The sequence below is a fragment of the Lipotes vexillifer genome, unplaced genomic scaffold, assembly GCF_000442215.2.
Source record: "Lipotes vexillifer unplaced genomic scaffold, Lipotes_vexillifer_v1.1 scaffold23, whole genome shotgun sequence".
Taxonomy (NCBI): Eukaryota; Metazoa; Chordata; class Mammalia; order Artiodactyla; family Lipotidae; genus Lipotes; species Lipotes vexillifer.
The window spans coordinates 2265578-2278669 of record NW_006796283.1 but is presented as its reverse complement, the minus strand read 5'-3'; the positions used below and the strand labels follow the sequence as shown (position 1 = coordinate 2278669).

The 13092-nt window shown below is 52.8% G+C and overlaps 1 protein-coding gene across 1 annotated transcript in view; it reads left to right on the top strand.

Annotated features, from left to right (window-relative positions):
• ZCCHC14 (zinc finger CCHC-type containing 14) overlaps positions 1–13092 on the top strand; it is a 55908-nt gene that overhangs the window by 42196 nt on the left and 620 nt on the right. Inside the window, exons 4-11 of the mRNA XM_007468426.1 lie at positions 2261–2332; positions 4979–5088; positions 5865–5959; positions 6041–6095; positions 7137–7416; positions 8911–9002; positions 9309–9436; positions 10693–12312. Of these exons, the coding sequence (XP_007468488.1) occupies positions 2261–2332; positions 4979–5088; positions 5865–5959; positions 6041–6095; positions 7137–7416; positions 8911–9002; positions 9309–9436; positions 10693–12312 (2452 nt within the window). The remainder of the gene's footprint in view (positions 1–2260; positions 2333–4978; positions 5089–5864; positions 5960–6040; positions 6096–7136; positions 7417–8910; positions 9003–9308; positions 9437–10692; positions 12313–13092) is intronic.

Genomic DNA, 13092 nt, shown 5'->3' with positions numbered 1-13092 from the left:
CGGTGCGCGGGCTTCTCATTGCAGTGGCTTCTCTTGTTGCAGAGCACAGGCTCTAGGCGTGTGGGCTCAGTAGTTGTGGCTCACGGGCTGTAGAGGGCAGGCTCAGTAGTTGTGGCTCACGGGCTTAGTTGCTCCGCGGCGTGTGGGTCTTCCCAGAACAGGGCTCGAACCCGTGTCCCCTGCATTGGCAGGCGGATTCTTAACCACTGTGCCACAGGGAAGTCCCCATGCTTTTCTGTGTATGTTTAAGATACATTAAAATCCATCTCAGCAGGTCTCAGTGGCTCTTTGAGCGACTATGGGTGGTAGAAAAATACTGTGCCGTCATTTGATTGGCAGTGTTTCTTCTTGGTGGTACATCAACGGTGGGGTAGCTTATGATCGATGCTGTCTTGGACGTGGTAGATCACGTGTCTCTAGCACGTGGCACAGTGCGAGGCTGCTCTCCCATGTCCATGCCCCTCCAGGGGCCCGCCCTCTCAGGGGACTGGGTCAGGCCAACCTGCGTCACCTGCAGAGCGGAGTGCTGCTGAGGTCTGCTGGTTTCCAGTCCTTGCCCCTGGTTGGAGCAGCAAGTCCTTTTGGAAGTCAAAGAAAAATATACCAGGAGCAGACAACCTAGAAGAGTTGAGCCTATTTAAAATATATAATTGTCGGGGAAGCAGATTGTCTGTTTCAGCACAGAATGGGGTGTCCGTGCTGTGCTCACCATTTGGGTGTTGGATTCACGCTTTAGTTGGGTTATAGGGTGCGTGCGTGCCACGTGACCTGTGGCATATTTTACTTAGAAAACCACGTCAGCAGTACTTTGGGTCATACATCGAATGCTAGGAAGTTCTCACCTTTAGTCATGGATGTTACTGGTGTTTTATGTGGGTAGCAGCTCACTCTCCCCCAGACTTCTTTTTCGTGTTGTTCAAAGATTTAATTATTTTAGACAGAAAAAATGGTGTAGGTACTTTCATTTTAGTGTAGGTAGATTTTGGATGGCACAGCACATTCATCCAAAAATGCCAGCAGTTGCCCTGATGAATTCTGGGAGGCATAGGGAATTCAGAGATGAAGAGAGGTCCCTTTCCTTGATCGGCTTGTATTTTGTGGGGGCTTGAAAAGCATACCTTAGTAATTGTTATGTGATGTGACAGCCACCAGAGCAGAGAGGAACTCACGTGAATTTCAGCAGAGAGGAGAGACGACCAGCGCTTCAGGCCCCGGAGACCGTCAGCAGACAGGCTGGGCTGCTTCTCAGAAGCCGAAGGCCAGCGCGGGGTGGGAGGAGAAACATGAGTTGTTTGGTGTCTCCAGCCCCCGTTTTCTCTAAATCAGTGTAAATGCAGCGCTTTCCTATTGGTGATGAAATACACTCAGTCATTTTATTTCCCGACTTGAAATCCTCCAACGCTCCTTCTGGCCTTTAGGGTAAACGTCTTCGTTCATGGTTTAATAACCCTTCTTGTTTTGGGCCCTGCTTCCCTCCCATCTCATCCTGTCCCCCCTGTCCTTCTCGCCCCTTCTGAGTTCAGCTCACACTTTCCTCGGTGCAGGAGAGCCCTCTGCCCCGGGGAACTTACAGTCCGTTGGTGGAGTCATGAACTAAAACCGCCTGCTGTTGTAGGTGCAAGAAGGAAAAACAGACACACCGGGCTTTGTAGAACTTCCAGAAAGACCCTTCTGATGTTTTCTCCCTGAATTCTTCCCCCGCCCCCTGCGATGGAGGATGTTCCCTGCTATTCTGGTACTGACTGCCCTGGCCTGTGTCACCCCCCCAGTTCTGTCAGATTCCTGAGGGCTGGGACCTGGCCTCCTCCCGTCAGCATGCCCCCAGCCCTGAACATGTATGGAGTACTTACTGTTTGGATGAGCTCGTTTCTGGTAATTTCTTGATTCCACATCCACAGTTGCGTAGACTGACCTGAACAGAGGAGGTCCACGTGAGGATGATGTGCTCACACACATACTCGCAGTCGGGGTCGTCAGGGACTTTCTAACGCTTTGAGGAGCAGCCTTAGACTCCACGCTTGAGTGATACACTGATCTTTGAATAAGTGCGCAAAACAGGAAGTTAAGCTTTAATGCACTTGAGTTACGTGAACATTCTTTCTGTAACAAGCCGAGGGGTATATCAACGCTCCATGCAAGTGGCGCTCTAGTGCTCGTCCCACCACCGCGCCTGTACCGTCCACGGATCCCTGGACAGGTGTGTTGGGAATTAAGTATGTGGCGTCTGTTTTTAAGGTTTGTTTGTTTATTTGTTTTTAAGGTCTTGTGGTCTGATTCTTCAATAACATCAGTAACCAAATCTTCCTCTGAAGTGACTGAATTTATTTCAAAGGTAAGGTGATTTAAGGGCTCTTACAAAAATTAAAAGGGTCTCATTCCCCACGGTCCAATGGACTGCCAAGTAATTTCCGTGGTTGCAGCCTTCAGCGGGTGCAGCGAGTGCAGTGCCGGGGATTCGTGCTCCAACAGGGCAAGTGGCCCTCAGGGCCACGGTCCACACTCCTTCCGGTTGCGGAGAACGAGATGGGACGGAAAGATGCGAGTGTGAGGTGCCCAAGGGGTGTTTGGCTGGCGGTGGTTTGTTACAGCTCAGCCGAGGCTGAGTGAGGGGCTCACGTGGTGGCCGTGGGCAGACACTTCACCTTTTTCCACCTTATTCCATTTACATATTGAATTTTCCTGTTTGTTTTTATTTTTTTAAATTGAAATACAGATGATGTACAACCTGTTTGGTTTAAAATTGGTTCAACAAATACCGTTTGAACAAGCTGCACTACTAAAGAATTACCTCTTTACCCCCATGTGCACGTGTTATATACGTACACACCTGTGTGTCTAAAGTTCCCTGGCCTGGCCTGTGCCGGAGTAGCGAACCACTGTCTTTGCCGCAGTTGTGCAGCTGAAGTGGTCACCTTTGTTGTGTGGAGTAACATAGCTGAAGTGTCTCCAAAGTGTGGCTTGCAATTTGATTATAAAATTGAGGATATAATCCTGTAGGAGAGAATCGAGTTGATGGATCCTGTCTGAGCAGAAGCTGTTTGAGTGTGCCTCTTAGTTAGGCCTGCCATACGCCGAAGGCCGCCACAGTGCCATGCTTTCTAGGATTGATGAGTGATCCTCCCCGGGGGTTCCCTGTTTCCTCTGCACCACTTAGAACACTGAATTTCCTCTCCTTTGTGCCTATCCTCTTGTCTTGTGAAAAAGCACTTCTCTGGACTCCGCTGGTGCCGGCAGACCTTGCCACTCTTTTGTCTGGGTGTTTGCAGTGGCTGATACTCACCTGGCTTTGGGTTCTCTGCCCTTCCTGGTCTCTGCCTTGCTGTCTGTCAGTAATTTTGGAAAATTCTTGTCCGTTATCTCTTCAGCTGTTTCTTCTGCCCCACTCTCTCTTCTGCGCCTTGAGTTACGTGTACTTGACCCTGCCTTCAAGTTTACTTACGTTTCTCCTCAGCTCTGTCCTGGTTGCTGATGAGCTGAATTCTTCATCTCTGGTACCACGGTTTGGGGGATTTTTGTTCTTTTGTTTTCTGCAGCTTTTCCGTTTGATACGTCTTTTAATAAAGTTTCCATCTCTCTGATGAAATTTCCCACTCGTTCATGCATGTTCATTTTTTTAAACGAAGTCCTTTAGTATGTTAAGCATAGTTATTTTCAAGTCCTTGTGTGATAGTGCCAACATCTGGGTTATTTTCCAGTCTGGTTCCGATGATTATCTTGACAATAGATTGCCCCCTGTTTTTTAATCTTATAATTTTTGACTGAACGTTAGACGTCATGTCTAGAAACTAGCCTGGAAACGGGCCTGCTGCTGCATCTGTCGGACCGGCGGTGGGGCTGCAGGTTGATCTCATCAGGAGCGGAGCTGGGTTGGGGTTTTGCTGTTGCACCACAGGCCTCAGGTTCCTCCAGGGAGACCTGCTGGTCCCTTGAGCCTTGAGAGGAGCCTGGAGTGGTCTTGCTTCACCTGTGGCACAGAGGGGGGTCTCCCTGCTCCGTTGACTCCTCCCTCCCTGGGGAGACTGCTGTTACTTGTTGCCTGGTGATGGATGCGCGGTGAGGGTCTGAGCGGTTCCCCGTCCTGCTGGTGCAGCCTCAGCTCTAGCCACAGGGTCGTGGGGGGCCTCTCTCAGCATCCCTGCTCCTTCCTTCCCCAGCAGCAGCTGACTCGGCTCAGGAGGGCTTTCTTGCCCCTTGCTTGGGGCCAGAGGGGTTTTGTTTTCATCTTCCCTGAGCAGCAGGGTATCTCTGCCTGTGACCTGGTGCCGGGAGGACTTTCCCCTCCTCCTCCAGAGGCATGAAGGCATTCTGCCTCAGCCCCCAGAAACGGGGGTTTTGCTTGAGCTCTGAGAGCACGAGCAATCTCGTCCCTCCCCCAGCGGGTTACGGGCTTTCTGCTTTGGATTGAGAGCAGGCTCCAGGGAAAGGCATGGGGTTTTCAGCCTCAGCCCCAGGGGCAGCTGCCCCACCCCTGTGCCACCTGTGCAGACTCTCTCCAGCCTCCCCGCCTGTGGAAGGGAGCTCGGGAATGAGGACACAGGCTCCCTGTGTCTGGGCTCCGGGCTGACTGCTGTCTGACGCACACTCAGCCTGTGGGGATGTGTTCATCCCAGCCGATCTCTTCTACCTGCTTGTATGGCAGCCATCTCTCCCGCGGGCTCTGCCACGGCTGAGACAGTTCACGTGCCCTGTGTCCTCAGAGGGGCAGGTCCGTCTTGGAATTCGGTTCACCTGGTGGCCTTGCAGCTCAGCCCTCTGCTGGGCTCCAGAGCAGGCACAGCTGTGTGGGGTGTTGAGCTTCTTGATGTTGTGGTGGGTTGTTGCTTCCTGCGTCCCAAGTGGACGCAGAAGCCCAGGTGGCTCCCAGAATCACAGCAGCAGGTGTCAGCAACCAGTACCTGCCCAAGTGTTTCCCACAGTGAGGAGTTCTGGTTCCGTAAGATGAATTGTGACATACTTCCTGTGCCTTTTCGTCTTTCAGTTATCTCAGCTGTATCCTGAAGAAAATTTGGAGAAATTCATTCCTTGCTTAGCTGGCCCAGATTCATTTTATGTAGAGCGAAACCACATGGATCTGGAAGCGGACCTGAGGTAATGCTCGTCACCCCACCCAAGGCCGCGGCCAGCAGCCCCCCTGCGGTGCTGCGGCCACCGATGGCCCTCTGCAGCGTGGGCGGCCACCGATGGCCCTCTGCAGTGTGGGCGGGGCCCGACGTGAGCTGCCTAGGCACCTGAGGGGCTCCTCAGGTGACATGTGGTCTGGATGGTTCAGGTCTCCTGTTTGCCTCTAGGGGTTTTCATCAGTTACGGAGAATTTGAAGGATCTTAATAATCTAGGCATGATTTTGAGAATATGTAAGTGAAAGAATTTCAAAGTGTATGCCACCATTTAATGTAATTTTGACGGTCTTAATGAAATAAAATCTGCTTCTGTCCTATAGTTGAAAGGATAAAATGAGGACCTAATAAAAAGTCTCCTGGGCCCAGTGGCTCTGGACCCTTGATGACGTCCTGGCGCGTTGGTCTTGTACATGCGCACAGAGGGCCCCGGGGACTGGGGCCAGCCAACATCAGGGTGCCACACAGCAGCTGTGACGGCCCCAGCTGTGCTCATGGCCCGGGTTGTGGGCCCTGAAAGACTCGATTCATACAGCGTAATACAGTGTAAATAAGGAAAAGGGGCACCAGGAAACAGTATGAATCATACCAAGAATGAAACTGAATAAAGCAGGAAGAATATAGGTTAAGGCACTTCTGTTTAGTTTTTCTCTGCTATATATATCTCTTAATTGAAAATTTCTCTCCCAGTTACTTTTTGGTAACACGTTTTAATGCTGATAAAACAAACCACTCTGTTTCATTTCTAGGTATTTGGCTTCATTACCTTCTCACATATTAAAAAATGACCATGTTAAGAAATTTTTCAGCACTTCATCTCCCACCCAACAGCTTCAAAGTCCAAGTGAGTTTGTAAAATATAATTCAATAAAAGTAGAAACATTTTTATGGTCTGTAAATAAATTCTATCTATTTTAACTTGTAGGTCCTGGCAACCCTTCCCTGTCTAAAGTCGGTACCATGATGGGCGTGTCTGGAAGGTGAGACTACCATGTAACCAACACATTTCCAGTCAGCCTTGTTACAGAGCTTACTTTTCATTTTGTGTAAATAGTTGTTTTTAGAGTTAAGTCATTCTTGATCTTACTCTTGAATAATAATATTGAGAGAAGAATTGGATAGAGATAATCCACTTTTTGATTTCTTAAGAAAAAAAAAAAAAAGTGGTTCTCTGAGCCCCTGGAATTAGAATTCCCAAAGACCCTTATTGCAAATGCCAGTTTCTGGGCCCTGCACATTCTAGGAAACCAAAATTTCTGAGAATCTTCATTTTTACAAGCTCCTAGGGAGTGATTAAGCCCATGAAGGGCCAGAGTTGCTGCTCTAGAGGTCCCTCTGCCAGCACGGGGCCCGACAGTGATGGTGGCAGTGCTCGGGGACAGACAGACTGCACATCTGGACTGACAGCCAACATTAAAATGGGCTAACATCACAGACGGTGTGTACACGCGTGCGCGTGCGCGCACACACACACACACACACACACACACGGTTCTGTGAGCTCTAGTCAGGTAATGAGGTCTTGGAAGGTGCTGACTTCCTTCACCCTCTGCCTGGAGTGTGTAAACATGTAATATGTCAGTTTGCAGTTTAGTGTGGAAGGGGCAGGGACAGAGGGTCATGCTTCTGCTCCTTCAGCTTTCTAGAATTTACTTTTCAAAAAAGAAATTAATTTGAATATTAAATATTTTGGAGTTAGTTTTAATATATGATTATCAGTATCATCCTGTGATAGAAGCAACAGAAAGAAACTAGGCAGCAAAGTCAGAAGTCTGGTGGTGACACCCAGACGTGTACATATACATAATATGTACACACGTACTCAAGCGCAGCATCTAGATGGGTACACACACGTCCGTGCATGCACACGTGCACGCCTACAGACGTTCACCCCAGGGTGGTGGTGGCAGTAGCTCTGGCGCCAGCAGTGGACATGGCTGCAGATGCAGTCCAGGCTGTAGGAGCTGGTCCTCGGTGGAGGCCGTGGTCTTTTGAAAACTACCTGTCTGCTGTCCTCGCAGGCCTGTGTGCGGAGTGGCCGGCATCCCGTCCTCTCAGGGCGGCGCCCAGCATCACGTGCAGCACCCGGCCAGCACGTCCGCCTTGCCCCACTGCTCGCATGCGGGGGGTGCAGGCTCAGCTCTGGCCTACCGGACCCCGATGGACAGCTCGCCCGCTATCTTGATGCCTTCCAGCCTGCAGGCCCCGCAGACCCAGGAGCAAAATGGGATTTTAGACTGGCTTCGGAAACTGCGTTTGCACAAGTACTACCCCGTCTTTAAACAGCTCACTATGGAGAAGGTACGTTGGTTACTAGCAGGCAGGGAGAATGTGCTTGTTGTCTCAGGTCACCTGGCATTCTTTGGACCTCATTCCTAGAGGAACTGAGTTGGGTTTCTGCAGCGTGTGTGTCTTGGAGGTCATACCACCTGGTCCTTAACACCTGCGGATGCCTGTCCCCACAAGTCCTGTGAGCTTGCTGGAGGGGCCATGGATTTGAATTTGGAGGCTACCTGCAGCTGAAGCAAAAACTGGATCACAGTTGCTTGTAAACCAACAGCTTTCTTAAGATAGTTTGGGGTCTTCCCAAACGAGACACTCACTGTCTGTGACTGAGGGCTGTGTCTCCAGCAGCCCTTCAGTGGGAAGAGGTAGTGAATTGTGGGCCCCGCGTCCCCCTTTCTTAGACGCCTCTCAGCGTAGCCTTTTACAAGAGCCCAGTGCAAAAGGGTTGTCTGATGACCTGCCTTCATGTAGGCTCCTAGAGCTAAAGGAATAGATGAATTTTACGTCTTTCAAGCAATCCTACGTAGCAGTTATCTTTTACAATACAGTTTTGACAAGGAGCGTTTTTTCACTGTTAAAAAAAAATTCTGAAGTTTCTTAAGTTTCAGTGTCAATGGTAAAAAGTAAATTGGACCTGTATGTGATGTTTGAACTCTGAGCTCCCCCTGCTGGATAAAGTGACTTGGTGCCTTTTATCTCTGCAAACGTTTCATTTGTCCAAAAATCTGCAATTGAAGAATCTAGAAATCAAGCTTTTACTGCTAATAAAACACACATTTTAAGTAAATTTTCAATACTCTCAGTTTAGGATTCACAAGTCTTAAAAACAGCAGATTTTACTAACCTTGGTCATGATCAGTTTAAAAAGTTTTAGCATAATGTATGAGTTGAAAAGGCTAAGATCACAAATCATGTCATGGACCATTGTGAGAACCAAGTATCATCTTTTTTCTTAGTATGAGGCCAGTGGGTTAGGTCGCTGTTCAATTTGGATGGCATCTACTTTTCTGGATCACTGGCTACTCAACAAAGTTGCTGTTGTCCCTAAAATGACCATGATCTCAAGAAAAAAGAGCCACTAAAGAAGACTGCTCCTGCTCCTGTCTGTTGGAGGGAGAGCCCCGGGAGGGGAGACCTCACTTCCACCAGCTGCATCTCTGCAGCAGTTGAGACGCAGAACACTGTTGCAGCCTCCTGCCCGCATAGCACGGACCTTCCAGGTGCCCAGTCTTCACCCAGCTGTCACTCGGACGCCTGTGCTGAAGGCTCAGTGGACACAGCCCGTGACCCTCAGACGCACAGTGAGCGTCTTATGTTTTGGACCCTGGACACCAAGTCATTTAGCAAGCAAATGCTTTACGGCGATCCCCAGTCTTTTTTTATGTGCTTAAGTTTGATCTGTTTACATATCCTAGAGGTAGAATACGCTTATGAAGGTAAGCTCCAGGTTCTTTGTTTTCAGAATCCTGATTAATTCTCGCACTTTGTAATTTGTTCCCTCTGTGGCAGTTTCTGAGCCTCACGGAAGAAGACCTAAATAAGTTTGAGTCCCTCACCATGGGAGCCAAGAGGAAACTCAAGACCCAGCTGGAGCTGGAGAAGTGAGTGTGAGGCCGTTTGCGGAGCGCGTCTGCATTTTAGTGTCCAACACGCGGAACAGGTGCTAGGGCTTAGTGCTGCTGATTGCTTACCAAACCTTAATTAACGCTCTTCAGAGTCTACAGGTGTGGCTCTGGTTTGCTAGGAAGGACGCTTTAGAGTGAATCTGACAAGTCAGAATGCGTTATCTTCCACCCTGGAGATTATTTTGACGGAAATCACCCTTCTTAAGTAGAGACTGTGAAACACGGAGAGGCTCTGCAGCAGAACTGAACGCTCGCTTGTTGGTGTGCTTTCCTGTCGCACAGGGAGAAGTCAGAGAAACGGTGCCTGAACCCCTCGGCCCCTCCCCCAGTCAGCAGCAGTGGAGTGGCCCGCGTTCCCCCCACCAGCCACGTGGGGCCTGTGCAGCCGGTGCGAAGCAGCCATGCTGCAGGTGGGTGGGGCCGGGCGCGCCTGGACCTGGGACCCTTCGGAGGAGGGCCAGGCCACAGGTCACGCCCCTTTTCCCTTTCTGTTTTCTAGTGCTTGGAGTTACTTTTCATTATTTTAGTTTATTTTATTTTTAAATTAATTAATTAATTTAACTTTTGGCTGCGTTGGGTCTTCGTTGCTGCGCGCGGGCTCTCTCTAGTTGAGGCGAGCGGGGGCCACTCTTCGTTGTGCGCGGGCTTCTCATTGCGGTGGCTTCTCTTGTTGCAGAGCACGGGCTCTAGGTTCGTGGGCTCAGTAGTTGTGGCGCACGGGCTTAGTTGCTCCGCGGCACGTGGGATCTTAGTTCCCTGGCCAGGGCTTGAACCCGTGTCCCCTGCATTGGCAGGTGGATTCTTGACCACTGAGCCACCACAAAGTCCCAAGATTGGGACTTTTCTGTTTCCATTTTCTTGTACTTAAGAGTCACTTTTCATTATTTTAGCTTTTATAGTTTCTGCGGCAGGAAAATAGAAGGGACGTTTGTGTTAGAAGCTGGAGACTGGTGACCCGCCTGAAGTGGTTTGGGCAAAAAAAAAAAACAGAGCATTAGACCCAGAAGTGGCTCTGGTGAAAGGGAGAGAGTAGGAAGTATGCAAACTAGATGAAAGCCCCTGCTCCCTCCCCGACCACGGCAGGTGTGGGGGCGGCCTTGGGCCTTGCCCTGCAGGTCCATCCTGGAGTCCTTGATGCCAAACCACCAGCCTCCCTCCTCTTCTCCCTGCCGTCCTGGGCTCGGCAGGAGGGGGAGGCCCGCGGCGACAGCTGTTCTGCTGTTTTCCTCATGCACTCGAAATATCAAGAGTGACAGTAAACCGGGAAGAAAAAATGTCAGTGCATCTTTTCAGTGCTTATTTGACTGGAAAGGTCTTATGTCCCCGGGCCTCCGAAAACGGAGTCGTCTGCTTGTGGAGGGCGGCTGTTGTAGCACCCGGTGGTTTGGGGGTCCTTTTCCTGTCCTGCAGCGTCTGCCTGGGGAGGCTGAGAGCACGGCCACGTGTGCGTCTGCCGCCTGGCGAGCTCGTGAGCCTCAGCCCTGTATGAATAGGGACAGGATAGGACCTGGCTCCTTGGGACTGCTGTGAAAGTGAGCCCGATAGGCATGCATGCGGGTGGGAGGGGAGGGCGCGGTCGGCGCCGGCTGGCACAGCCCCCGTCGGCGTCCCGCGGCTCGCGGACCTTGGTGCCACCTCCGGGCTGTCACCTGTGCCTTCTCCGCAGCGCTGCGGGTGGAGGTGGCGCAGCCCCCGCACCAGACGGCCCGGGAAGGCAGCTCCTCCGAGTGTTCCAGCTCCTCGCCCAGCCCGATGGGCGTGCAGGCGCGGGAAGAGAGCTCGGACAGCGCAGAGGAGAACGACAGACGTAAGCACGGCCCGCGCGGCCCGCGCTGTGCTGCCGCCCCGGCCTGCGGAAGCTGTGCTGATTTCACTTCAAGTTCCGCCAGGCCCACAGCCCAGGTCCTCCCCGTGCAGAACGAAGCAGGCTCCAATCCGTCGGGCCACCACCCGCTGCCCCCGCAGATGATGACGGCGGCCTCGCACATCGCGCCCATCCGGATGCTGAACTCTGTGCACAAGGCGGAGAGGGGGGGCGCGGACATGAAGCTCCTCTCGTCCTCTGTGCACTCGCTGCTGTCTCTCGAGGAGCGCAGTAAAGTCTCTGGACCAAGAAGTGGCATCAAAGTGGACAAGAGCTTTGGCAGCACCATGATGGACATGCTACCCGCGTCCACCCCCCATCAGCCCATGCAGGTCCTTTCTGGACTCACCGAGAGCAGCTCTGTGTCGCCCACCGTCTCCTTTGGTCCCCGCACCAAAGTCGTCCACGCGTCCGCCCTCGACAGGGTGATGAAGCCGGCACAGCAGCCGGCCCTGGTGGTGGAGACCAGCACTGCTGCCGCAGGGACGTCCAGCACCGTCTTCCATGTGGCTCGGCCACCCATCAAACTTCTGGTGTCTTCATCTGTCCCTGCAGATTCTGCCGTGTCTGGGCAAACCTCCTGTTCCGGCAACGTGCAAATAAGCGTGCCCCCTGCCATAATAAACCCTCGGACTGCTGTGTACACAGCCAACACCAAAGCTGCCTTCTCTGCGATGAGCAGTGTGCCCGTGGGCCCCCTGCAGGGCAGCTTCTGCGCAAACAGCAACACTGCCTCTGCCAGTAGCCACCCTGCCACGTCCTTTGCAAACATGGCCACCGCGCCCAGCTGCCCCGCCCCCAGCTCCAGCCCCGCGCTCTCCTCGGTCCCCGACAGCAGCTACTACGGCGGCGGCGGCGGCGGCGGCGGCGGCAGCGGTGGCGGCTCCCCCGGAAATCTCCCCACCTCGGCCCAGAACCACCACCACCACCACCACCATCAGCAGCAGCCCGCGCCCCAGCAGCCCGCGCCCGCCCCGCCCCCCGGCTGCGTCGTGTGCACGTCCTGCGGCTGCAGCGGGAGCTGCGGCTCCAGCGGCCTAACCGTCAGCTACGCCAACTACTTTCAGCACCCGTTCTCGGGGCCGTCCGTCTTCCCCTTCCCGTTTCTGCCGTTCAGCCCCATGTGCGGCAGTGGCTACGTGGGCGCCCAGCAGTATGGCGGCGGCGCCTTCCCGGTCGTGCACTCGCCCTACAGCAGCGGCGTGGGCCCCGAGCCCGTGCTGGGCGGCCAGTCGGCCTTCACCGTCCCGCCTGTGCAGAACTTCATGGGGGCGGCGGGTGTCTACCAGGCCCAGGGCTTGGTGGGCAGTAGCAACGGCTCCAGTCACAAAAAGAGCGGGAATCTGTCGTGTTACAACTGTGGGGCCACCGGTCACCGCGCTCAGGACTGCAAGCAGCCGTCCATGGACTTCAACCGGCAAGGTAAAGGCCCCCGAGGTGGAGAGCTCCAGACAGGAGCGTCCTTTCTGTGAAAGTAATAGTCAACTTCCTTTTTTTTTTTTTAAAGCAAGCAAGAAGTGGTTTTTCAAATGCTCTCTGAAAAAGCACGAAACTCTTGATGGGCTGTGCAGCCCCCAGAAGGGCTGCTTTGGTTCTCAGACTGTCTTTGTGATTTCAGCCTGCTTCTCATTTTAGAGTGTGGCTAGCTGGCTGTGGCCCAGTGGCTCCTTGGTCTGGTATTTTGTGCCACGTGATCGGGGAGGAAGCATGGGTGATTTAGTACCACCGCCGCTGGTGTTTAACTTGAGAACCGAGGGCGTGGCGTGTGAGTTCAGGCGCTACAGGTGGAACTCGCTGTCCCCGCTTCTCTTCCCCCGTCTCGAGTGGCAGTGGCCGTGGCCGTGGGTGTTGTGTGGCGGCTGCGTGGTGTCCTCACTCTCTGTGCTGCATCCTCTTCCTTCCCCTTTGCTCCTCCTCCTTGTCTCCCTCAGTCAAGTGTGTGTCTGCTGTCGTCACCACACCAGGTTTGTTCTGCCGTTTTCCTTGGAAAGGTTAGGCTTGGGCGTTGGGAAAACTGGTCCCAGCCTGCGACTGCCCACTGTGCGACCTTGGATAGTCAGCCACTTGCTTTCTGGAGACTTTTGAGGGTTGTTCCAGACCTGCCTGTGCCCCTTAGTCACCTGGAGAGCTTTACAGACAACTTGGAATCAGGTCTGGTGGCAGGTGGAGTGACTGTGGGCTGTGGCGCACCCCCCCCCCCCC